Below are 26,554 nucleotides of genomic sequence, written 5' to 3' on the forward strand. Positions count from 1 at the left end.
TATTAACCAAAGAAGCAGGAATAAATTCTGGGAGACCCAAAAACAACAAATGTCCCCTGTGTCAGAAAAAAAAAAAACACTCTGATTTGAGATTATCCGACCCAATATTTATTATAGTCATTTCAGCAATTAAACTGTGAGGACTTACATAAAATGATACACATCATAGAACTAAATCTCTTATGAAAGTTAAGATCAAGTTTCATTGCAAGTAAGATGAATTAGCCAAAAAATAGATTAACACTTCTTGAAGCCTCAGGAATAAACATAAAAACAAAGTGAAGCTTAATGTGATAGAAATTGCATATTCAACTAAAAGGAGAGATCTTTTTTTTTTGTTCAACATTTTGCTGAGAGGTCAGGGCCATTAAAATGTGAATGATTTGCTCCATCTTCCTCTTCCAAAGCTATAATATCTGGAATTTCATCAGTCTCAGATGTCAACTCTATGGCAGTGAAATCAAATGCCTGTAAAAGAAGAATCTCAGATATTTAAACAAACACCAATGACATGAACTATCAGATCCCCATGAGACCACAGAGACAAATACTGCATGTAAGTAAATTTTGCTTTGTCGAGAGCTGTGCTTACTCGTTTTCTTTCTTTTTTTTAAGAAAGGGGCCTAAGAACTTGGGCCATCTCCCACTGCTTTCCCAGATTAGCAGGGAGCTGGATGGGAAACAGGGCAGCTAGGACTTGAAACAGCCCTCCAGTATGGGATGCCATCTTCTCAAGCAGTGGTTTAACCCACTGTGCCACAACACTGGCCCCCAGAAATGTGCTTTCTGAAAAGATGTTTGCAGTCCTACCCCTGCAATCTACTCATGTTATAAGTGCACTTCTCTTTAAAAGACAACTGACAAGGAAGCTGACATTGTGGTACAGCAAGTAAAAGCCATCACCTGCAATCCATATGGGCTCTGGAAACTAGTGGTAGACTCTATTAAATGTAGGCTTCTTGGAAAATACAAGTCTAAGGCATCTCTGGTTATTTATCCATCAATCTATTTCTCTCTTATGAACAATAATAGCCTCATTTTTCCATAAGTCTGACTTCAAAAATATAAACCCTTTGGGAAATGTCTAGGAATTGAGGAAGAAAAAGTCTTTTTTTTTTTTTTTTGACAGGCAGAGTGGATAGTGAGAGAGAGAGACAGAGAGAAAGGATCTTCCTTTTGCCATTGGTTCACCCTCCAATGGCCGCCACAGCTGGCGCACTGCGGCCGGCACACCGCGCTGATCCGATGGCAGGAGCCAGGTGCTTCTCCTGGTCTCCCATGGGGTGCAGGGCCCAAGCACTTGGGCCATCCTCCACTGCCTTCCCGGGCCACAGCAGAGAGCTGGCCTGGAAGAGGGGCAACCGGGACAGAATCCGGCACCCCGACCGGGACTAGAACCCAGTGTGCCGGCGCCGCTAGTTGGAGGATTAGCCTAGTGAGCCGCGGCGCCGGCCAAAAGTCTTTTTCATAGTTAAAATAGAGGCCAGCATTGTGGCACAGCTCATTAATCCTTCGCTTGTGATGCTGGCATCTCATATCAGAGTTCCAGGTTGAGTCCCAGCTGCACTGCTTTTGATCCAGTTTCCTACTAATACACCTGTGAAGGCAGCAGATGAAGGCCCAAGTGATGGGGCCCCTGCCACCCATGTCAGAAACTAGGATGGAGTTCCTGGCTCCTGGCTTTGGCCTGGCCCAATCCTTGCTGTTGCAGCCACTTGGGGTGTGAACCAGATGATGGAAGAACCCTCTCTGTGTCTTTCATACTCTCTCCGATGGATGCTCTCCCTTTCAAGTAAATTAACAAATCTTTTTTTAAAAAAAAATTGATATAGCCATCACAAAACCCTGTTTCTTCTCTACATAGGAAAAAAGCTTTAGTGATCAGAAACTCTATTAACTCTTATTTTGAAAAGCTAAGTAATGTTTCTTATCCAACGACAGACTAAAAGAAGAAAATTATTAAGATAAAATATATCAGTGCCGGTGCTATGACGCAGTGGGTTAAAGCCCCAGCATGCAGGGGCTGGCGCTGTGGCACAGCAGGTTAAAGCCCTGGCTGAAGCGCCGGCACCCAATATGGGCGCTGGTTCTAGTCCCAGCTGCTCCTCTTCCGATCCAGCTCTCTGCTATGGCCTGGGAAAGCAGTGGTAGATGGTCCAAGTCCTTGGGACCCTGTACCCGCGTGGGAGACCTGGAAGAAGCTCCTGGCTCTTGGCTTTGGATCAGCGCAGCTCCGACCATTGCGGCCATCTGGGGAGTGAACCAGCGGATGGAAGACTTCTACCTCTCTCTGTAACTCTTTCAAATAAATTTAAAAAAAAAAAAAAAAAAAAAAAAAAAAAAAATGGCCGGCGCCGTGGCTCAATAGGCTAATCCTCCACCTTGCGGCGCCGGCACACCGGGTTCTAGTCCCGGTTGGGGCGCCGGATTCTGTCCCGGTTGCCCCTCTTCCAGGCCAGCTCTCTGCTATGGCCAGGGAGTGCAGTGGAGGATGGCCCAGGTGCTTGGGCCCTGCACCCCATGGGAGACCAGGAAAAGCACCTGGATCCTGGCTCCTGCCATCGGATCAGCGCGGTGCGCCGGCTGCAGCGGCGGCCATTGGAGGGTGAACCAACGGCAAAGGAAGACCTTTCTCTCTCTGTCTCTCTCTCTCACTGTCCACTCTGCCTATCAAAAAAATAAATAAATAAATAAATAAATAAATAAATAAATAAATAAAGCTCCAGCGTCCCATATGGGTGCTGATTCGCGTCCTGGCTGCTCCACTTCTGATCCAGCTCTCTCTGCTATAGTCTGAGAAAGCAATGGAGGATGGCCCAAGTCCTTGGGCCCCTGCACCTGCCTGGGAGACCTGGAAAAAGTTCCTGGCTCCAGATCAGCTCATCTCTGACCGTTGAAGTCATCTGGGGAGTGAACCAGCGGGTGGAAGACCTCTCTCTCTTTCTGCCTCTCCTCTCTCCGGGTAACTCTGCCTTTCAAATAAATAAATAAATCTTTTTTTTTTTAATAAGACATAATATGTTGCTACCAGCTGGAATCTTAACAGCAGAGGGGGGAAAAATGTAACTGAGTACCTAACAGAGGCAAAACAACTAACAACAATGAAAATGAAAATCCCTCGACAGACAGAAGAGAAGAGATATATATTGGGGAGTTATTGCTTAATGTATACAGGAATTATACTTGAGATGCTGATAAAGTTCTGGAAACATGGATAATGATGATGGTTGCACAATCTTGTGAACATACATGCCAGCTAATTGTGCACTTGAAAATGGCTAGAGCAATAAACTCTATGTTAAATATATTTTAACACCACCATAATGAAATGGTAGTTGGGGGGAGGAAAGGGGAAAAAAAGACAAGAATTAAGAATCTTGTTTTGTTCATTGGGCCCTTACCTGTCTGTGATCCTTATTACACTTGCCCAATGAAACCAGGTGCTCAGAGGACTGTATAGCCTGAGGTCCAACGTCCATTTGTTCCTGAGACTTTCAGGTTAGGGAGATCATACTACCTTCCAGTTCTTAGTCAATGTTCACTTTACAAAGATTATATCCAGGGGCTGACACTGTGGCTTAGGGAGTTAAGCCACTGCCTGCTGTGCCAGCATCCTATATAGGCGCTGGTTCGAATCCCGGCTGCTTCACTTCTGATCCAGCTCTCTGCTATGACCTGGGAAAGCAGTAGAAGATGGCCCACGTTCTTGGGCCCCAGCACCCACATGGGAGACCCAGAAGAAACTCCTGGCTCCTGGCTTCGGATTGGCGCAACTCCAGCCATTGTGGCCAACTGTGGAGTGAACCCACGGATGGAAGACCTCTCTCTCTCTCTCTCTCTCTCTCTCTCTGCCTTTCCTTCTCTCTCTGTATAACTCTTTCAAATAAATCTTTAAAAAAAAAAAAATTACACCCGACCTGATATCCACAAAATCCAGCAACGCTTATTCACATTGTTTCAGGGCATCAGTCAGTAACACCAACTATTATAGTCTCAAAGATTTTAGGATAAAAGATGTATCTAGTTTAACAATCCCAATGAACTCTATTAAATGTACAAAAGTATATTTTAACATCCAATAAACTATTTTAATATATATTATCAATTTTATTATGATATCTTATGTATTTAATATCAGTTTTTAATAAATGTAAAATAGGGAGCTGGTGCTGTGGTGTAGCAGGTAAAGCTGCAGCCTGCAATGCCAGCATCCCATATGCGTGCTAGTTCAAGTTCCAGCTGCTCCACTTCTGATCCAGCTCCCTGATGATGGCCTAGGGAAGCAGCAGAGGATGGTCCAAGAACTTGGGCGCTTACACCCACATAGGAGACACCAAAGAAGCTCCTGGCTCCTGGCTTCAGATCAGCCCAGCTCCTGCTGTTGCAGCCATTTGGGGAGAGAAAATAACTGATGAAAGATCTTTCTTTCTCTGTGTCTGCCTCTTTGTAACTCTGCTTTTCAAATAAATAAATACAGAAAAGAAAGAGAGAGAGAGAGAGAAAGGGAGGGAGAGAAGGAAGGAAGGAAGGAGTATAAAATGTAACAGGAAGCTGCAACACAGCAGACATAAGCAGAGATTTTTCTGGGCCTCAAACAAAAAAGCAAGCTGCAGTTGTCTCCTCTCAGAGGTTAGAAGAGGGAAAAATACGCACTTTAACATCAGTAGCATTTGGGCTGAGTTCCCAACCTGCCTCTTACTGTTTTCAAACTCAGTTTCATCATCTCTCATGTGAGGAAAATACCTAATTGATTCAGTTGCAGTTGAAGAATAGTTTACAGAAGGTGTCCAATAAATGTTTTTTCCTCTCGTGTTCCTTAAATACTAGACACACACACACAATCTCAGTCACCTATAGACCAGGTAATGTGTCTGCCTCTCTGTGGAACTAAAGTAGATTTTTTTTTTTTTTTTGCGGAATGTTGGCAGTCCCAAAATCAGAGATTTAGTACCTACAACTACCACCCAAAAAATCACCTTCACTCCCTGATTTAGGAGACCCATAGGAATAATTCACCTTCCACATATCCAAAATGTTCCAGTGTCCAGTTTCCAGTACTCTCCCCAGTGGCAGCTGTTACCAAACCCTACTTGAGGACAATAGGGAAATAGGGGAGGATGTGACAGCTAAGAAGGAGCCACGGGCTATCAAATATCTATGATGAGTCTAATTTAAAAACTGGTAGTCTTTTCTGACCATCTTCAGGGGATTTTTACAAATGTGGCACAAAATCATTTTACAGATTTATAAATAAATCTTCTTCCTTGACCTGGACAAGTACAAGACTCATGAAAATGCCTAGTTATGAAAATCCATAGTTGTGGGTCATCAAAGCAAGAGTGTAAGGAGTCTCCTGCTGAGAATGCTATCAGAGATAGAGGCTGAACTCAGAATCAAGTACTTACTGTGAAACTAAGGAGGTAATCATAGACCCTCCCTCTAAGGACAGGAAACCATCCCTTTCAAGAAAACACATTCTTTTCAAGAAAATCAAGAAACCATGCTCAAATTCTCAGAGATACTTCAAGTATATGTCGCAGGTTGTTCACTTTGCAACAACAGGTAACCTTTCATATCAAAGCACCACATGCTTATTGTGACAAATTTCCAGAAGATGGCACTAAACATGTTGAGCGTGAGGTGTCTTTTTAAATTTTGCGTAAAGCTGGGCTAGTGGTGGCCCAGAGCCCTGGATAGGTGAGGTTATACAGGAATAGACACCATTTGTGGGGATTTAACTTGCTGGTAAAGGTGAGTGTGCATGCAGTGCCGAGAAACACGACACAGGATTGGGAAAAAACTGATTTATTTTGAAATCAAGCATAAGTAATGAAGTGAAAAAAAAATCTAAAAATTTTAGTTATGTAAAATTCTAACATTTAGAGCTGTAAAGCATTGTGCAAGAAGTAATGGTTGGCTATAACCAATACTTAGTCTTAAGACTAACACTGGGCCAGCGCCACGGCTCATTAGGCTAATCCTCCGCCTGCGGCGCCAGCTCCCCAAGTACTAGTCCCAGTTGGGGCACCGGTTCTGTCCCGGTTGCTCCTCTTCCAGTCCAGCTCTCTGCTGTGGCCCAGGAGTGCAGTGGAGGATGGCCCAAGTCCTTGGGCCCGGCACCCACATGGGAGACCAGGAGGAAGCACCTGGCTCCTGGCTTTGGATCGGCGCAGTGTGCCAGCCATAGCAGCCATTTTGGGGGTGAACCGAAGGAGGAAGACCTTTCTGTCTGTCTACCTAACTCTGCCTGTCCAAAAAAAAACACTAACATTATTGACTTTAATAGAAACTTCTCAGTATCCACAACAGGTATTTTATGCAGCTCAATGGTGTGCTTGCAACTAGAGCCAGGAGCGCCTCATTTCTCTTTCCCTTTACTGAACATAATTTAGTACAGCTGAATGGGCTGGTAGATATTCCCTGCCCTTAAGTTGGTGCTTTTTACACCACTGTTTTGCTCTTGACTAAGAAGTCTGATGGCATTGTTAGCACTGTCTAGAGGGCAGGTCAGTACTGATCACAAGACAATTTAAACAATTCTTGGTACCATGCAACATTCAACTAATCAATGTCAATCCCTCTGTATTCTATTCATTTGAGCAGGTACAACAAGAGTAAGTCTTTGTGGGGCCAGTTGTATTATGAAAGTTAACTAAAACTTGTTAACAGTTGTGGAATTGTTGCAAATTGTTGAAATCTTTACTTGGTATAGAGTTGGTCTTCTGTGTATAAAGTTAATTGAAAATGAATCTTAGTGGAGAATGGGACTGGGAATGGGAGAGGGAAGAGGGGTAGGAGTGTGGGTGCGATAGTGGGTATGATGGGAAGTATCACTATATTCCTAATGTTGTACTTACAAAATTTGTATTCCTTAAATAAAAGGTTTCTTTGGGGGGAAAAATAAATTTAAAAAATAAAGTTCAAACTGAAAAAAAAAACTTTAGGTTTAAAAAAGAAATTTATTGAGCCATCGCCCAGGGTACACGATAGCAAGAAGCATGATCAGAAGTGGAGGATCTAGGGCTCTAACCAGGCCTTCAGATATGGGATGCGGCTGTCTTAAGCAGCAACTTCACTGCTGCACCAAATACCCACACCCCTGAGAGAGGCTTCTTATTCTTTCTCTCTGAATAGTCCAATACTATTACCTTTCCAGTTTCTCTTTTGGTCTGGGAACTTAGATATTCAATTGTACAATTATTCAGCATCTTTTCCTTACCAAGTAGCTATAGGGAAAGATTACATACAGAATTTTTACAGGATACCTGTTGGGAAGGTGGCATGAAGCTGCTACACTTTGAGATAAAAGTAATCAATACACTGACTTATGGGGAAGGACATCTCGCCACAGGACCACACACACTGGTCTCAGTCCTGGGCCATTCCTGAAGCTGGATCACAAGTGAGGCCCAGCTGAGGATCACAAGAGCCCAAGTAAGGGCAACCTGGCAAAAGGTCCTCCTTTGCGTCCATCGGCACCTGCTCTCCCAGGCATCAGTCAGACTGAATTTCATTAACAACTATACACAAGTATCTGTCCTCCTCCTTCCTCCTCCCCTTATGAAATGATAGTCTAAAAAGAATATCTCAGGGAAATCAATTAAGTTTTTGATTACTTCACTAGTTCTTCAATGCCTAGAATGCTTTATCAAAGCAGACATTTTCCCAGTCACAATCTGGTATTAAGCACACATACCTGATGCCTGAACCAGCAAGTTAAAGTTATATGTCCCTGGTGATACAGAAAGTATCACCAGGCTTCTGTGCAAATTAGAAAAAACACCCCATCCTTGACATTTCGCTTCCATCCACTGAGGCATCATTAATCTTATGTTACAGATGAGAAAACTAAGGCTCAGAGATAACAACCAGCACACCACGTTCCTTTGGTTTTTTGTCTAGGACTAAAATTCCAGACTATTTGCAAAGGAAAAAATATTTTGAACACATTGTGCTTAGCTTCATAAGGCCAAATATTTACAAACATGCTATGGTTAGATATTTGTACTGTATTAGGGGTAGTCAGCTTTTTTTCCTCTCAAAAACAATTAACTTCCTTGGAAGAAAAATAGCTCTAATTAAAATTTTTTGCTAGCTTATGCAACAATGAAGCTACAAGGACATGCTGACAATTCATGAGCTACATGTGGGTCTAAGTCAAACCTGAGACACACAGACAGACAAAACCATGACTGATGTGCGCAGCTAGTGGTGGAAAGCAAGGGCTGGTGGTGTTCTGCTTTATATTCTGTCCTTACTCAGGAAGCATAGCCTTGAGACCTATCTCCTCATAAACAATTCATATAGCACTACAACTTTTAAGGAAGAAACAGAAGTTTATATGCAGGATAAGAAAGCACATGTACTGCTACAGTAATTTTCCAATCAATTGCAATTCACCAGTCTTACAGTTTTGAAGCAAAGAAGGGGGGCTCATCAGATTTGGGTTACAAAAAATAAATAAAATGCAGAAGCTATAAAAAAAATGCTAGTCCCTGTAGACAGGCAAGTAAAAGATTCAACCCTGGAAGCATACACGTCAGGAAAGTCCATCCTTCCTGGAAACCAAGCTCCTTATGTGCAAATTAAAGGGCAACTTCAAAAATTTCAGTGACAAGGCAAGCATTTGGTACAGCAGTTAAGATGCCCGCATCCTCTATCAGAGTGCCTGGCTTGAGTCCTAGCTACTCTACTTCCAATTCAGCTTCCCGGTACTGCACACCTTGAAAGGCAGCAGGTGATGGCTCAAGTACGTTGGTCCCTGCCGCCCATATGAGAGAGCTGGACTGCGTTTCCCCACTTCCAGCTTAGCATACCACAGCCCCAGTTGTTGCAGGCATTTGAGGAGTGAACCAGTGGATGAAAGATTTGTATATATTTTTATTTAAAAGGCAGAGAGATAGGGGGCCGACGCATAGCAGGTAAAGCCACCACCTGCAGTACCAGCATGCCATATGGGTGCCGGTCTGAATCCCGGTTGCTCCACTTTCGATCCAGCTCTCTGCTATGGCCTGAGAAAGCAGTAGATGGGCCAGGTCCTTGGGCCCCTGCACCCACGTGGGAGACCCAGAGGAAGCTCCTGGCTCCTGACTTCAGGTCAGCCCAGCTCCGGCTGCTATAGCCATCTGAGGAGTGAATCAGCAGATGGAAGACCTCTCTCTCTCTCTCTCGCTTTCTGCCTCTGCCTTCAAATAAAAATAAATCTTAAAAAAAAAAAAAAAAAGGCAGAGAGACAAACAACTGAATTTCTGCCTTCCACTTCACTGAGTTATATTTCGGAGAAGACTGGCAATGATCAAAAGCTTTAACGTACTTTATTCATTCACATGAAAGTAGCATGTAAAGGGCCGGCGCCGCGGCTCACTAGGCTAATCCTCCGCCTTGTGGCGCAGGCACACTGGGTTCTAGTCCCGGTTGGGGCGCCGGATTCTGTCCCGGTTGCTCCTCTTCCAGGCCAGCTCTCTGCTGTGGCCAGGGAGTGCAGTGGAGGATGGCCCAAGTCCTTGGGCCCTGCACCCGCATGGGAGACCAGGGTAAGAACCTGGCTCCTGCCATCGGATCAGCGCGGTGCGCCGGCCGCAGCGCGCCGGCCGCAGCAGCCATTGGAGGGTGAACCAATGGCAAAAGGAAGACCTTTCTCTCTGTCTCTCTCTCTCACTGTCCACTCTGCCTGTCCAAAAAAAAAAAAAAAAAAAAAAAGTAGCATGTAAAGTTATGTGTTCCTCATTTTTTGAAGTCTGGGGAACTTACGCAGGAAGTAGAAGATTCCTTTTCTATATTAGTCAAAAGACTTGGGACTTAGTAATTATTCTCATATGGTCTTCAACAACTGAGGTTATGATTGTCTTCCAACGAGACTAGACACTGAATGATCTCACATTAGGGCTTACATTTTAACTGGCCTTTTAGCAAGAAAGGCCTATTGTTATGTGAGACTGCTGTAAGCTGACTCATTTGCTTCCTTTCAGTTTTGATTCCTTTGAGCAAGGCAGTCAATTACTAGATGATTTTACTGGCTTAAAAATGATACACACTCGGGGGTCCAGTAAATTGGCAAATGAATGCAGCTGTCACTTAGTAAAATTTTAATGTGCACATCACCTTTTGTTTGAAACCTGTTACTAAACATTCCATTTGTAATATTAGTTTTCCAATGTTATCAACTTGCCAAATTTCCCAAAAGCCCAACTGAAATTCATGTATGTATAATAATAACCCTGTCATGCAGGCCAAGCAGCTCTATGAATGCAAGCAACAGACAAAGCACATGGAACAGCATAATACTGATCTAGAGTGAATTTTATTGATTCAAAGGTAGTATATCCCCTTTTAAGGAATAAAAATCTGCAGTCAAGTTGTACAAGCATGCATTAAGAGATAACCAGTCATGAGTCCTGCTCAGGCTATACTGAAGCAGATGCCAGTTTATACCATAGCCCATATGAAAATGCTTTTATTCAATACAAACAGATGGTAAGAGCATCAACAAAACAGTCACAGAAGGAGATAAGTGCACTTGAACTTTTCCCAAGTTCTGGCTGGCCTCTGACAAATATGTCGTTCTTTTTTTTTTTTTTTTTAATCAGCCGGGTAAACAGACTCATTTGCAAGTACTGGAAATTTTGAAGTTCTTACTCTAGCTAGAAATTACTATAATGAATGACTCTCTTTTCTAGCTAACAGTTTCCCCAAGTTAGAGTTGTCTAGCAAGTTAATTTCAACATATGAAAAGGTGTCATCTTGCTGGCTGTGTCATGCGCTGGTGATAGCAACAGGTTTAATGAGTTTTAGGCTCATTTTGAGGGACCTCCTGGCTGATCTTGTTCATCTCTGTACCTTGGTCCTGAGCATACTGAGATTCGGTCAGCTGAGGATAAAAGGGACCTACCAGCCAGTTGAGGGGTGTGTTGTTAACAAGATAATCCATCACATCATCTAAAGATTCCTTCATTTTCTGCAGCTGCCCCTTGCTCGAAATGAGGAAGCTGTCGGACACTTCCTTAAAGGAGCCAGCATTGCGAAACACTGAATAGATGTCGCCTGCCATCACTCCCAAGTGGTTGGCCTGATCTTGAATGTTCTGTGGCAATCCTTGGATGTTGGACAGGAGGCTGTGGCATGTGGTCTGGAGCTGCTGAGTCAGGTTGCGGGCAATAGCAAGAGTACGTGACTCGATGTGCTACAAATAAAACAAACTGAAGAGTTAGTGGTGGCTCCAACAATGGTATGTACCAGCTGACTTTTAAAAGTTATTCAAGGGACTAGTGCTGTGGTATAGCCAGTAAAGCCGCCGCCTGCAGTGCCAGTATCCTATATGGGCACCGGTTCGAGTCCCAACTGCTCCACTTCCAATCCAGCTCTCTGCTATGGCCTGGGAAAGCAGTAGAAGATTGCCCAAGTGCTTGGGCCCTGCACCCACACAGGAGACCCAGAAGAAGCTCCTGGCTCCAGGCTTCGGATCAGCCTAGCTCTGGCCATTGCAGTCATTTGGGGAATACACCAGTGGACAGAAGACCTCCCTCTCTCTGCCTCTCTGTAAATCTGTCAAATAAATAAATCTTTAAAAAAAATTGTTGGAAAATAGAATTAAAAGCTTATTTTGATGCAAAGCAATTCTGAAATCAATACATATGAAATAGGTCCAAAAAGTTCATAGAAAACAGGGCCAGCCTTGTGGTAGAGGGTTAGGCCAACACCTGCTGTGCTGGCATCCCATATGACCACCAGTTTGAATCCTGGCTGCTCCACCTCCAATTTAGTTCCCTGCTAATATGTCTGAGAAAGCAGAAGATGGCCCAAGTGCTTGGGCCCCTGCTACTCATACGGGAGATCTGGATGGAGTTCCAGGCTCCTGGCTTTGGCCTGGCCCAACTCTGGCCATTTCAGCCATTTGGGGAGTGAAATAGTAGATGGAAGCATGCTCTCTGTCTGATTATGTCCTTCAAATAAACAAAACTTAAAAAATAGTTTTTCTAACAAATAAACTTATATATTAATTCTATTTTCCACAAATCTTTAAAGTGCCCTATATGAATTAGTTCAATAACAGAAAACTGTGTGTTGTGCCCACCACACATATAGACTATCTGACCTTTTTTAAAATCCTCATGTAACACCAAACACAGCAGTATTTTTCCACACTTCAGATATGAACACAAGCTTAGAGTTAATTAACTTGTCCCCAATTAACACTGGAAAATAGTTGAGTGGGGATTTGAACCTGCTGCCTGAGTCTGTGAAGTTTATCATCTGCAGCTGAAGAAATCTAACAGGCAGGGAAGACCAGAGAAAATGAAAATATACTCCATGTTTGTAGCATAATTCTGATATTCCCTCTTCAAATAAGATGATGTGAGAGGAACAACCAGTCGACACTGATATCAAAGGCAAAGGCTTTTTGGGACACACAGAACCACTTTCAGGGATTATAACATCCTGGAACATTCATCCCCTTACTGCTCTTTAACCTAGTTTATCCACCCATTAGATCTGCTCTATATTTCTCTCTTCCAGGAAGTCCTCTGACTCACCCCCAACCACCACCACCACCTCACAACACTGTATTAGGAAGCCTTCCTATGTGTTCTCCTAGCACTTGTATTTATCATACCAAACCACTGTGATAGGGCAGGCATTTTAGCACAGCAGTTAAGATGTCACCTGCGGGACTGGTGTTGTGGCACAGTGGGTTAAGCCGCAGTCCCATTAGAATACCCATTAGAGTCTAGTTGCTCCACTTCCAATCCAGGCCCCTGCTTATGTGTCAGGAATGAAAATGGATGATGACCCAAATACCTAGGACCCTGCCACCCATATGGGAGACCCAGATGGAGTTCCAGGCTCCTGGCTTTGGCCTGGCCCAACTCTGGCCACTATGGCCATTTGGGAAGTGAAAAAGCAGATGGAGTATTTCTTTCTCTCTCTGTCTCTCCATTTCTCTCTGTAACTCTGCCTTTCAAATAAACAAATCTTAAAAAAAAATTAAGAAAAAAGACATCTCTTGGGAAATCCACATCCCATATAGGAGTGCCTGGGTTAAAGCACTAGTTCTGCTTCTGATTCCAGCTTCCTACTAATGTACACCCTGGGATCCAGCAGTGATGGCTCAAGTATGTGGGTCCCCGGCACCCCACATGGGAGACTGGGAGACCTAGATTCAATTCCAGGCTCTTGGCTTCAGTTTGACCCAGCCCTAGCCATTGCTAGCATTTGGGGAAATGAAACAGTGGATAGAAGATCTCAGTCACTGTCCCCCTGCCTTTCCAATAAGATGAAAATAAAAGAAAATCAAAATGCTGGTTAAGATACCCTCATCCCGAACAGAGTGCCCGAGTTCGATATCCAACTTCAGCTCCTGACTCCAGCTTCCTACTAACGCTGACCCTCGGAGGCAGCAGCGGGTTCTTGTCACCCATGTTAAAGCACTGGATAATGCTCCTGGATCCCAGCTTTGGACTATCCCAGCACCCCCTCCCACCCCCCCAGCATCCCTGCCATTAGGGCCATTTGAAGAGCAAACCAGTGGAGAGATCTCTAATAAAAATAAATAATAAAACCTTAGAAAACAACTGTACCAGTTTAGCTGCCTATATCCCCAGTTAGTATGTATGCATTATGACAGCAAAGCCCAGGTTTCTCCTTTGGTTGTATCTCATTCAGGGAAATATGCACATCTATAGGTTGTTAGATAAAGCAACTCCCTCTCCAGCTTTTTCAGTCATATAATGAGCAACCTATCTACACAGTATTGTTCAAGCTTTTTGATAGAGCAGAGTACTCTCAGAGGAATTATGGGAAAATTGAAAAGTCTGCTATGAACTTCTTGAGAAATGGTAGTGAGTGACTACCCCAGGCATCTTACCTCAGCACAGTGGGACTCATCAGTATCATCGTGGCCAATGCTTCTCTTCCACTCCACCCACGAGAGATAGAGCTTATCCTGAGCATCCTGAATTTTCTGGTTGGCACTATGCACATTCTTCCTGGCAAATTCAATCTAGAACACATGGAAATAAGATAAGGGAACAAACCATTAGAAATTCATGTTGTTCTGTTTGCAGATCTATGATATTAATCAGGAAGCATAAAAAACCAAGAATTTCCATACAAATTTAATGAGGACTATACCGGCTATCACTGTAATTTGTAATATGTTTAAGTCAACCAAGTAGTTGTTCTTTACTGCCTTCACTCAACTAGTAAACCATTAACTCATATTTTAATTTCAGTTTAGTACAGGTAGGACAACCAAAATTTAATCTGTGACAGGGTGAAGAAGGATAAGAATTACAAAAGAGAAAAAACTCAACCTTCCTCTTCCCTGTTGTCAGCCACCTATTTCCCCTTCCAGGAAGAAAAAAAGGTTTTCTTCCTGCAGTACTGTACATCCTGTTCTCTAACTTGGCAATCTTTATTGGCTACACAGTAGTCTATTGTGATGCATCAATTCGATTAGTCTCCATTAGATGGCCTGCAATGTTACAGTCTCTTGCAACACAATATACATACCTATCTGCAGGGTAAATTCCTAAAACTACTTAAGGTTTGTAATTTTCTTAAACAATTCCTTGCAGTAGTCCCTCAAATCTTTCGGAAGTGTACAAGTTCAGCTCTTTCTCTACACTGTTGCTGACAGCATCCAACTTTGCCCGTCTGACAGATCGAGAGAGATATCTGTATTTGACCCCTCTAAGGTTAGCATTGCTCCACGTACTCAGCTATTTCCTCACTTACTTCCTTTTCTGTGAGTTGTTTCTTCAGTCCATTTTTCCACTGAGTCATACATAAAGACAGACTAAAATTTTTAGGTTTCACAATTATGTTTACTCTCCTCCCTCAGGATACGTGAATTCACTTTAGGTAACTTAAAATTTTACTTACCAGGTGAACAGTAGAATGAAGCTGAGAAATGGTCTCTTGGCTTTTTTGCTTAGCTTCTTTAACCCTACCAAGAGCCTGCTGGTAGGCACGTGAGCGGAGCTTAGTAGACAGGGACCCCAGTCTAACATAATAACTTGGCTTCTGAACCGCATCAAATCCTTCAACCTTTTTTGCTTCTTTTTCTTAAGTTAGAAAGAAAGAACAAGACAAAACCTTAAGGTATTACATCTATCAGTGATAAATGTTTGGTCTTCTACCCATTCACCTAGCCATTATGTATTCTTTTCCCCAAGACTCTGTACATGTCTGCTGCTGGGATTGACCACTGAATACATTACTATACCTGGTACATATACATGTATATATGTTTCTCCCCACTAGAATGAATTTCTGAAGACAGTAATGGCAAATAGTAAGCACTAATATGCCTACTTTAATGATGATTCAAAAACCATTAAAGACAACCCATTTACAGAAAATATTTTTTGAAGCTAATTTCTCCTAAATATTCAGAACTTACTATATACAATTCAATGTGAAAGACTGTTCCAAGAAAAAACATCAACTGAAACAGAAGGATTGGCCAGGAAGGAGATGAGAAATTAATGTAAACAGGCATGAGGATTTTTTGTTTTGTTTTAGGGTAACAGAATTCTAAAACTGGACTGGTGAGCTTCTTGGCATATAAATTACACCTCAATGAAATTATTTAAAGATATCGTTTGGGCCCCTGCCACCCATGTGGGAGACCCTGAAGCAGCCCCTGGCTCCTAGCTTTGGCCTGCCCCAGTGCTGGCCATTGCAGTTATCTGGGGAGTAAACCAGCAAAAGGAAGATCTGTCTCTCCTTCTCTCTCCCCATGACTCTTTCAAATAAATCTTCAATGAAAAAAGATACATACAAAATATTTCAAGACAAAATTCCAATTACCTAGTTCTTCCTCAGTAAGGGGGAGGTATTGGTCAACCAACAGTTCTGATTTTGTGAGTGCATTTTCTACTCCACTGCTTACAAACTGCACCATCCGACTTCCCAAGACTGTGTTAATGCTGCCATTGACCATGGACTTGGTCTTCTCCACACCACCAGTCACTGCTCCTTTGGTCTTGTCCACCACCCCTGTGATTGTGTTGGCTACAGAAACTCTGGCCCCAGTCACAGTAGTGGTCACAGCACCTTTGGCACTGGCAACAACCTGCAAGTGGAAAAGCGATTACTTGACCAGTGAGAACCATTGGAACACACACACATGTAAGGTCTCAACTAAGGCAGCACAACTGAAGAGTTAAAGGAGGAAGCTGGTCCTTTCACTTTGGCCGTAGGTCTTATGAGAGTCACTAAGGGTTGATGGGGCTGAATTTCCTTTACCCTAAGGATTACTGAGGGTGCAAACCAAATGAACAGCTAGGAAATTTGTCAATTAGGTAACATGATTCAGCTTGTTTGTTTGTTTTTAGATGAACCTGTAATGAAATACAAGAACACTGGGAAGGAATGGCATTTTCCACAACAGCACGCTCATACTGAGAGCAGCTCATGCCTGCCTTTGCACTTCAACATAGGTACAATGCAGGCACAGCTCTTTGCACACAGTACCAGGGGGCCAACACATAGGCAGAGAAGTCAGCTGTTCTCCACCCTACTAGCTGCACACTCAGGAGTTTGTCCCTCCTATAGGGCTCTCCATATCACCAGCCTACCCAAGTTCCACCCAAGAGAGTCAAAGGTAGCCTATGCGAATGGCAGGTTTACTTCCCATCCTGCTCAAGTGTGAAAAACATGCAGACTGGTATAAAAGATCCTCTCCTTTTGTACCTATCTTCCCATGTTCTACCGGATTCAGTTTCCCTCAACCACTTCATAAGTACTTTTACTGTCAAGACTGCTTGACTATTAGTGAGTTCCAGGTTGCTGCAAGCAAAACCAAGGATAAGATAATTGGGAGATAATGCTCTAGGCTTCCAGTCTAAAGGAGCTAACTCACAGAACTGCTTCTATGTTGGATTGGTAGGAGGGGAGGAAGGGAGGGAGATTTTCTCCAGGTATATCTCTGTCATAACAAAATTTTCAAACTCATTTTATAAACCAGTGACTTGTCCAAGATCACACCTAAAAGGTATACTGAAAATCTGGATCCTAACAGCCCAGTACCATTTTTATTATTATAAGAGAAAACAGTTTTAAGCCTTAAGGTGCCCCTCAGGACCCACACAGTGAGCATGGTGAGCTAAGCGCTGAGAATTGAGACAGAGATTGTAGCACCATACAGCTTCCACTTGACAATTGTAATGCCATGATTTTAGTTATATAAATATGACTAATATTCCATGAAGGGCTAACTTCACTAAGAACAGCTAATCATCAATGTCAAGCTCTTCTAAGTGAAAATAAAAACAACCAGCTCTTCACACACCTATAAATTCAATCTTCTTTTCTTCCAAGTCACTCTACTTCTTCAAACACAAGCAGGGTAAATTATCCATGGAAACAGGTTATTATACAAGAACAACAAATTTCTTCTTACATTAAAGAGGGGTAGAATATGCAAATGGGGGGGGATGGAGGAAACCCTCGGTATCGACTCATCTGATAATATCAGTGGCCCCAGTCACAGAGTCATCTTACAGGGACTTTCATGGCTGCCACCAAGCCATACTGAAGGCCACAGAACATGGCAGAAAGAACATTATTAGAATGATGACCAGCTAAAGCTGTAACACTTATGACTTGCTGTAAACAACCACTTTCAAGGTTGGGTTTATCTGTGAAATAAAAATATCACATAGGGGCAGGCATTTGGCCTAGTCATTAAGAGGCTAGCTGAGACACTTGCATTCCGTATCAGAGTACCTGGATTCAATTCCTGACCCCAGCTACTCACTCCAGCTTCCTGCTGATGCAGACTGTGGGAAGCAATAATGATAACTGATTCCTATCACCCACATGGGACCTGCACTGCATTCCTGGCTGGCAGCTTTGCCTCTAGCCCAGGCCCAGCCACTAAAGGCATTTGAGGAGTTGCTTCCCCCATCGTCCTTCTCAAATTATTTCTGAAAAAATATTTGTGAAAAACCCACCTAAAATGGTTATACATATAGATACACAATAGAATATCTACAGTAATTTAGGATGAGTCCAATTTAGCTAGGAAGTCCATTCAGTCCTGTTTTTAGTTTTATATAGGGCAGCTGACTTTTATTATATAGGAGTCATCAAAAATACAAAGAAAATACCCAAAATGCAAAATAACTCTTACCATTAGAATAGTCACCAGCAACACAAACAAAAAAAATTAAAGATATACACACATTCTAAAGGCTGTACACTAAATTTATTTATTCAGGGCCTGGTGTTGTGGCTGCCTATGACACCAGTATCCCATATAAGCGCTGGTTTGAGTCCTGGTTGCTCCACTTCTGATCCAGCTCTCTGCTAATACACCTGGGAAAGCAGCAAAAGTTGTCCCAAATGCTTAGGCCCATCACTTATGTGGAAGACTAGGATGAAGTTTCAGGCTCCTGGCTTCGGCCTGGTCAGCCCTGGCCATTGTGGCCATTTGGGGAGTGACCCAGTAGATGGAATATATCTAACAACACTAAAGTAAATAAATAAATCTTTAAAAAAAATTTATTAGATTACAAAAGTGAGCCAGATCTCTCACTAAATGGTATCATTTTGCACCATGCTGTATTTTTTTATTTTTTTTTAATTTTTTTTTATTTATTTATTTTTTTTGACAGGCAGAGTGGACAGTGAGAGAGAGAGAGACAGAGAGAAAGGTCTTCCTTTTGCCGTTGGTTCACCCTCCAATGGCCGCCGCAGTTGGCGCGCTGCGGCCAGCGCACCGCACTGATCCGATGGCAGGAGCCAGGCTCTTATCCTGGTCTCCCATGGGGTGCAGGGCCCAAGCACCTGGGCCATCCTCCACCGCACTCCCTGGCCACAGCAGAGAGCTGTCCTGGAAGAGGGGCAACTGGGACAGAATCCGGCACCCCGACCGGGACTAGAACCCGGTGTTGCCGGCGCCACAAGGCAGAGGATTAGCCTAGTGAGCCGCGGCGCCGGCCATGCTGTATTTTTTTTTTTTTTAGGATTTATTTATTTGAAATGAAGAGATACAGAGAGGCAGAGGCAGAGGGAGAGAGAAAAGTCCTCCATCTGCTGGTTCACCCCCCCAGATGGCCAGAGCTGCACCAGTCCGAAGCCAAGAATTCCTTCCAGGTCTCCCATGTGGGTGCAGGGCCCAAGAAACTGGGCTACATTCTGCTTTCCCAGGTCACAGCAGAGAGCTGGATCAGAAGTGGAGCAGCGGACTCGAACTGGTATCCATCTAGGATGCTGGCACTGCAGGCAGTGGCTTTCACCCGGTATGCCACATTACCAGCCCCCCGTGCTGTATTATTATTATTATTTTTTTTTTGACAGGCAGAGTTAGACAGTGAGAGACAGAGAGAAAGGTCTTCCTTCTGTTGGTTCACTCCCCAAATGGCCGCCACAGTCGGTGCTGCGCCGATCTGAAGCCAGGAGCCAGGTGCTTCCTCCTGGTCTCCCATGCGGATGCAGGGGCCCAAGCACTTGGGCCATCCTCCACTGCCCTCCCGGGCCACAGCAGAGAGTTGGACTGGAAGAGGAGCAACCAGGACTAGAACCCGACGCCCAAATGGGATGCTGGCACCACAGGCGGAGGATTAACTAAGTGAGCCACGGTGCCTACCCCATGCTATATTCTTAATATGAAAGAAAATTTTAAGCCGGCGCCGTGGCTCAATAGGCTAATCCTCCACCTTGCGGCGCCGGCACACCGGGTTCTAGTCCCGGTTGGGGCGCCGGATTCTGTCCCGGTTGCCCCTCTTCCAGGCCAGCTCTCTGCTATGGCCAGGGAGTGCAGTGGAGGATGGCCCAGGTGCTTGGGCCCTGCACCCCATGGGAGACCAGGAAAAGCACCTGGATCCTGGCTCCTGCCATCGGATCAGCGCGGTGCGCCGGCTGCAGCGGCGGCCATTGGAGGGTGAACCAACGGCAAAGGAAGACCTTTCTCTCTCTGTCTCTCTCTCACTGTCCACTCTGCCTGTCAAAAAAAAAAAAAAGAAAATTTTAGGACATTCTCTGAATCACTGGAATGGAGGAATGGATAAGCCTTTCATCTTGGCCAGCTGTCCCATATCTTGGCACTGCACCAAGCCAGGCGAGAAAAGGTTCTACATACTTCTGCATTTACCCATGGTGATACATGGGAACCAATTATTCAAGAGAGCAATTTCATTTGCAGGGGCAAAGCCACAAAGTGATGGAGTTCAGATTAAAAATACTCTGGTTTCAGGGCTGGCACTGCAGCGTAGCAAGTAAAGCACTGCTTGCAGTGCCGGCATCCCACACAGGCACCAGTTCAAGTCCCGTTGCTCCACTTCCAATCCAGCTCTCTGCTATGGACTGGGAGGGCAGCAGAAGATGGCTCAAGTCCTTGGACCCCTGCACCCACGTAGGGGACCGGAAGAAGCTCCTTGCTCCCGGCTTCAGATGGTTGCACCTCTTGCCGTTGCAGCCAACTGGGGAGTGAGCCAACAGAGATAAGACCTCTCTCTCCCTCTGCTTTTCCTTCTCTGTGTAACTGACTTTCAAATAAATAAATAAATCTTTAAAAAAAATTACTCTGGTTTAAAGGTATCTAGTTCTTCTCTGCTTCTTAGACACAACCTGATAAAAGTTCAGGAAGTGGGGCAGGTATTGCGGTATAGCAGGTCACCACGTGGGATACGTACATCCCATTTCAGAGTGTCTGGGATGATGGTCCACCTCCACTTTCAATCCTATTTCCTGCTAACGCACCTGGGAGGCAGCAGATGATGGCCCAAGTACTTAGGCTCCTGCTACCCATGTAGGAGACCTAGATGGAGCTATGGGCTCCTGGCTTTGATGTGACCCAGTCCAGTTGTTGCACAAATTTAGAGAATGAACCAGCAGATGAAGCATTCAATCACTCAGCCTTTCAAATAAAATGAATGTTCGGGAAGTGAAGGAGTAACCATTACTTTAAAGAAAAATAAATCCAGATCCAGATTGAGAACAAATAAGTATCTATTCATCTGTGGCACACTCAGTCTGTGCTAAATGCAAACACATCTTAGCACCTTGTCCCAAACTCACCTGGGTTGTTGGCTGATTCAGAATAGGCAATTTCTCCTCAATCCTGTCTAGTCCCTTACAAGCATAGGTATTAGCAACAGCAACTAGAAGAATCACAAATGAGAAAATGTTAATGTAACAGTGTAGTTTAGAATAAACACACATTACTATGCCTTATACTTTTAACCATACTATAAAAAAACAAAAAATGTTGATCTCCACAAAAGCATTGCCTAGTGTCTCTGGCTAGACAGCAAGAGGTTTGTAGATTGTTGGCCAACTTTATTCCACTAATAAGATAATAAGGGGGATGTAAGGAAGGAGCACACGGAACCAATGACCAAGAAGGAAGCTGGCTAGGGATCTTCTACCTCATCTTCTACCCCTAATATTAAGGCCAACAGTAGTCGAGCTTCTTGAACCCTCATTCTGGGAATAACCTTTCTGGAAACTTTCTCAAAATTGGCGTCTCATGCCAGCTTAGTCCCTTCCTGTACTTCGTTCAGCACACGCCAGGGCACTCTGGCCTCTTACCAGGAAACAAACAATATGTAACAGTATCCTGGATCTCCCTAACAAGACCCAGATTTTACTCCAAGCTTCCCCTGCCAAAGGCCAAGCCAAGTACAGTAACAAGTTCACCTGGGGTATAGTGAAATTGGAGGAACTGGTCTCTAGAACTTCCTTATAATCCGAAAGTCCTTGACCTAACCATTTGGGGAAATGACATCTTTATTGAAAAGCAACTCATGATATAGAGAAATTAGAACCTTCATATACTGGTGGTAGGAATGGAAAACACCACATTCACTTTGAAAAAACAGCCTGGCAGTTCATAACAGCTTAAACACAGGTATTATATGACCCAGCAATTCTACTCCTAACTATATACCTAAGAAAACGAAAAACAGTCAACACAAAAACTTACATAAATGCTCACAAAAGCATAATCTCCAAAAAGCAGAATATACCAATGCCCATCAACTGATGAATTAAATATGATTTACCTAAACAGATTATCACACAAAGAGATAATGTACTGATGTAAGTATAAACCTTAAAAATGTAAACAAAATCAGTTACAAAAGACCACTTTTATAATTTTACTTATATGAAATGTCTGAAATAGGAAGTCTATAAAGACAGAAAGTATGTTAGTAGTTGCCCAGGGGAGGCTGCAAGGAAATGGGGAACGGTTGGTAAAGTGCATGACGTCTGTTTTATTTTGATAAAACAGTCAAAATATAAACTCATCTTCACCACTTTTACGTGTAACAGGCATTAAATTCCTTCATGATGTTGGCATTCATCACTAACATTCATTTCTAGAGCCTTTCATCATCCCAAACAGAAACTTTGGTATGAGATTTCTTTAACAGGGAGGTTAACAGTGGTACTGATTGTACAATTCTACACAAATAGTAACAATGGAATTGTACACTTTATATAGGCAAACTGTATGGTACGTTAATTTTACCGCAATAAAAATTACTAAAAAAAAAGTTTATATCCAGTGTGTGGGCTCAAGACAGTATTTCATTTCAGTTCTGATGCTAACCTTATGGTCTTGGTTACCAACACAGAAACATCTCTGGGGATTTTTTTTTTTTTTTTAAAGTATCGTGAACATCAGGCCTTCCAGGTCCGAGGGTCACCCAACAGTTCCTAGTACAGTCAGTATTGCTTCCGGAAGGGCAGAGAATCCCTCATCCCTGAACAGTTCCTTGGACTGAATGTTGAAGGGAAAAATGAGAACTCACTTTGTGGCTCTAGCTTCTGGAAGATGGGCAGAGCACTTGTTATGGCCACGGAGGTCATGGTCTTCACACCCTTCTCTGCCATCTCACACACAGACTTCAAGTAGGGATACTGATCCTTTGTATTGACATAAGCTGAGGACACGAGGTCATATGCAGAGCTCACCAAGGGAAGGTTGGCGACCCTAGTCACCACACTCTGCAACCAAAGGGAAAGAGGAGGTTGTTAACTTTTTAATATTTTTTAAAGATTTATTTATTTATTTGAAAGTCAGAGTTACACAGAGAAGCAGAGAGAGAAAGAGAGAGAAGTCTTCCATCTCCTGGTTCACGCCCCAACTGGCCGAAATGGCCAGAGCTGCGCTGATCTGAAGCCAGGAGCTTCTTCCAGGTCAACCACGCGGGTGCAGAGGCCCAAGGCCTTGGGCCATCTTCTACTGCTTTCCCAGGCCATAGCAGAGAGCTGGATCAGAAGTAGAACAGCCTGGTCTCGAACCAGCGTCCATTTGGGATGCTGGCACTGCGGGTGGCTGTCAGCTTAACCACTACAGCGCAGCGCCGGCCCTTGGTTGTTAACTTCTCAAAACACTGGGGAAGAAAACAGTCACAAAACACCTATTCAAAATTAAGACCTGGGACAGGCATTTGGCCTAGGAGTACCTGGCTTTGACAGCTGGCTCCAGCTTCTGTCTGCAGCTTGCAGCTAATGCAGACCCTGGGAGGCAGCAGTAATGGCTCAAGCCCTCAGGTTCCTGCCAACCATGTAGATTGAGCATCTGGCTTTAGCCTTAGCTGGGGGGCTACTCAGGCACTTGGGGAGGGAGCCAGTAGATGGGAGCTCTCTGCCTCTCAAATAAGAAATAAAAATTAAATAAAACTCATACCAATTGTGGGTCCACTGCAACGGATGCCATTTTTTCTTCCTGGAGAAAGGAATCTATGGGAGAGATACTTATTTCAGGACGCTAGGATAAGACTCCCTTGATTCATTCCCAGCCCAAGAAAATGTTCAAGTACAAACCAAGCTCAAGTAGAAAATATTTCCAGATGATCTTGGACTTCCACCTCCCCTTTATCCCTAACCGGGGCAAGGTTTCAGGCCTTAAATGTAAACTGTTTAACAGAAAAAGAGGTCAGCGGAGAAAAACGAAGTCGTTGACCTCCTACTCTGAATTCTCCACCAGGACACTAGAGCAGCTGTTCCACAAAAGAGATTCTCAAGTTAAAACCCATGTTAGGTCAGCGAGCACTCAGCAGGGTGTCGGGAAGACGAAGTTGGAGCAATCCGAGGGTTACTTAATTTTACCTCCCTCATGAAAGCACCAAAACGAGTTCAGGGACACCAAGCACAAGACGAAGGAGGCGGTCCGAGGAATTGAGAAACTTTTCACCGAGCGTTTCAGGGTAACTTAGGATTCCCCCCACGGCCCACACAAAAGGCCAACCCTCCAAGCTGGCGAGGAAAAGCACCTGGCCGGCCGGGGCCCACCACTGCCGCGCCAGCCCAGCCCCCACCACCAGGGTCCCAGGTCCCCAAGAAACGGGAAGGCGCTGCCCAGAGGTGGAAGTTGGGCGCCATGATCATTAGCCCTACAGTCACTGCACGCCCCACCACACCATGCCTGAGACCGATTTTCCAAAGCGTGTTCCCTTTAAATCACGTCCGGTCGGACACAAGTATTTGCTCCACAGCCCTGCAGCAGCACCGAAGCTGCCCGCAGGAAAGACGCCTCACAGAAGGACAGCTCGGAAGCCCGCCCCGCATGGCCCGCAGCCATCGCCGTCCAGCCCGGAGCCCGGCAGGTCGGGGCAGGTCCCCAGAACCGAGGAATTCCCCCTCCCCCCAGCAACATTCAGCGCGGCGGGGGCACCCACCGATGGGCGCGGCGAGCAGTCGAATCCCGCGGGCAGCTCGGACGTGCAGAGCGCGGCCTGCGGGCGGCCACCGCCTTAAGTACCCGCCGCGGGCGGCGCCAGCCGCACCACGCAGCACGTGACCCGCGGCCGGCCCTTCCCCTCTCCGCGGCCGGCCAGCGGCCATTCTAGGGGAGGGGCCCTGACCTCCTTGGGGCGGGATCCCAGCCCGGGGGAGGGGCTCTGCCCGGAGGCGGGGGGCCGTGTCCGGGGTAGAGGATTCTGAGAGCCAGGTGCAAAAGTGGATGACTGCCACGCAGGCGTTAGGATTTCGGGAAAGGAGGGTTAACACGTGTTGATGAGAACGCTTTCGGAATGTGAACAATGACTTCTAAGCTGCTGGGGTTTGTTTGTTTTTTTGTTGTTGTTTGTTTGTTTTAAGCGAATAAATACTTCCTAGTGTTACGCAAAATTCTAAACGAATTACAGATACGTAGAGATTCCTGTTTCACTGCTCTTTGGCTTTAAAGTCCGTCCCTTAAACGTTGATTTCTGATGGAGCCTTGAATTGAAATTAACAGAAAAAGCCTAGGAATACCAATAAGACCCCTTCTAGTCTTACCCCAAATCTCTACGGATTGATAGCTGCCTATCTCTATGCAAGATGGCCAGCTCTGCGTTCCTGGTTTCCTCTTGTGTAACATACTGAGACCTGAATCAGATTATTTGAGCACAAAAGTTATGCGACCACCCGGAGCCATAACAGTGCTGAGCGCATTTCTTCCCTAGACGGTAGTTTCTGATCCATCTCCCAAGCAAGTTGTAGGGCTTGGGTCTCCCCAGCTGAGGACAATCTAATGACAGGCCAGAGAGCTAGAGTGAGGGGGTAGACAACAATGCTAGGTACCAGGTGACCTCAGCATGCAGCTCGGTTGCTTAACCAGTGTAGCACGCACAGGGATACTGCTTGAGAGAGAACTCCCATGCTCTGGTTCACTCTCCAGATGGCCTGGACTGAGTTAAGCCAAAGCCTGCAGCTGGACACTTCATCCAGGTCTCCCATTTGGGTTGTAGGGAGCCAGGACTTGAGCCACCCCCCTGCCTCCCAGGGTGCACATTAGCAGGAGGCTAGAATCACAAGCGAGCTGGGACTGCAACCAAAGCGCTCTGTATGGGATGTACTCTAAGCAGGGTCTTAAACGCTGTACCAAACAGCTGTTCCTGCTTGTCGTATTTAAGTCTCCGAACAGACCAATTAAGAATAGGTCCTTTAGGGGCTGGCACTGTGACATAGCAAGTAAAGCCTCCTCCTGCAGCGCCAGCATCCCATTTAGGCACCAGCTGGAGTCCTAGCTGCTCCACTTCCAATCCAGCTCCCTCCTAATGTGCCTGGGAAAGCAGTAGAAGATGGCTCAAGTGCTTGGGTTCCTGAACCCATGCAGGAGACCTGGAAGAAGCTCCTGGCTCCTGGTTCTGGATAGGCCCAGCTCCGGCCATTGTGGCCATTTGGGGAGTGAACCAGCAGATGGGAGACCTCTCTCTCTCTCTCCCTCTCTCTGCCTCTGCATCTGCATCTGTAACTCTGCCTTTCAAATAAATAAATAAATATTTTTTAAAAAAGTTCTTTATACAGGATTGAATTAATTTCTAGAGGCTCCTAGCAAGAAAAATTACTGTTTTCTCCCTTTCATCTGCGTAATTCAAAATAAAATATGAAAATGTTTAAAGTCCAAAAAAGTTCTGTTATTCTTTCCTATGTTGACATTATGTTTTTGTTTTCTTTTTACAAGTCCAGTTTTGTTTATGCTCTAAACAAATGTTTGCAGTTCCTATATTTAGCATTGGAAAACTCTTGCCCTTGCATGTACAAAATGCCTTCATCTCTTTTTTTGGTTTTTCAGCCTGTGAGTCACTTCCACTGTGTAAGGATTTAGCAAGCT

The 26,554-nt window shown here is 44.6% G+C and overlaps 1 protein-coding gene across 2 annotated transcripts; it reads right to left on the reverse strand.

The window, feature by feature from the left end:
• Nucleotides 1-85: 85 nt before the first annotated feature.
• PLIN2 (perilipin 2) lies at nucleotides 86-24,687 on the reverse strand. Of its 2 annotated transcripts, XM_008254352.5 has the most exons (9): nucleotides 24,636-24,687; nucleotides 23,645-23,697; nucleotides 22,764-22,959; nucleotides 21,025-21,107; nucleotides 15,811-16,075; nucleotides 14,881-15,062; nucleotides 13,862-13,996; nucleotides 10,889-11,179; nucleotides 86-468 (listed from the first exon to the last, which is right to left on the reverse strand). In XM_008254352.5, exons 2-9 carry the CDS (start codon nucleotides 23,672-23,674, stop codon nucleotides 340-342), a joined length of 1,311 nt encoding a protein of 436 aa, XP_008252574.3. In that variant the 5' UTR covers nucleotides 23,675-23,697; nucleotides 24,636-24,687; the 3' UTR covers nucleotides 86-339. The 2 variants fall into 2 exon arrangements, with proteins under 2 accessions (XP_008252574.3, XP_008252583.3); XM_008254361.5 differs by lacking the exon at nucleotides 86-468 and having other exon boundaries at nucleotides 10,282-11,179.
• Nucleotides 24,688-26,554: the final 1,867 nt, after the last annotated feature.

Source organism: Oryctolagus cuniculus, chromosome 1, assembly GCF_051225735.1.
Source record: "Oryctolagus cuniculus isolate XC-2025 breed Fujian yellow rabbit chromosome 1, ASM5122573v1, whole genome shotgun sequence".
Classification (NCBI taxonomy): domain Eukaryota; kingdom Metazoa; phylum Chordata; class Mammalia; order Lagomorpha; family Leporidae; genus Oryctolagus; species Oryctolagus cuniculus.

Coding starts and splice junctions, on each gene's coding strand:
- PLIN2 (XM_008254352.5), bottom strand. CDS start 23,674: ATGGCATCCGTTGCAGTGGACCCACAATTG. Junction 15,063..15,810: donor CCTTACTGAGGAAGAACTAG/GTAATTGGAATT, acceptor TTCTAACTTAAG/AAAAAGAAGCAAAAAAGGTT. Junction 13,997..14,880: donor TTCATTCTACTGTTCACCTG/GTAAGTAAAATT, acceptor CATGTGTTCTAG/ATTGAATTTGCCAGGAAGAA.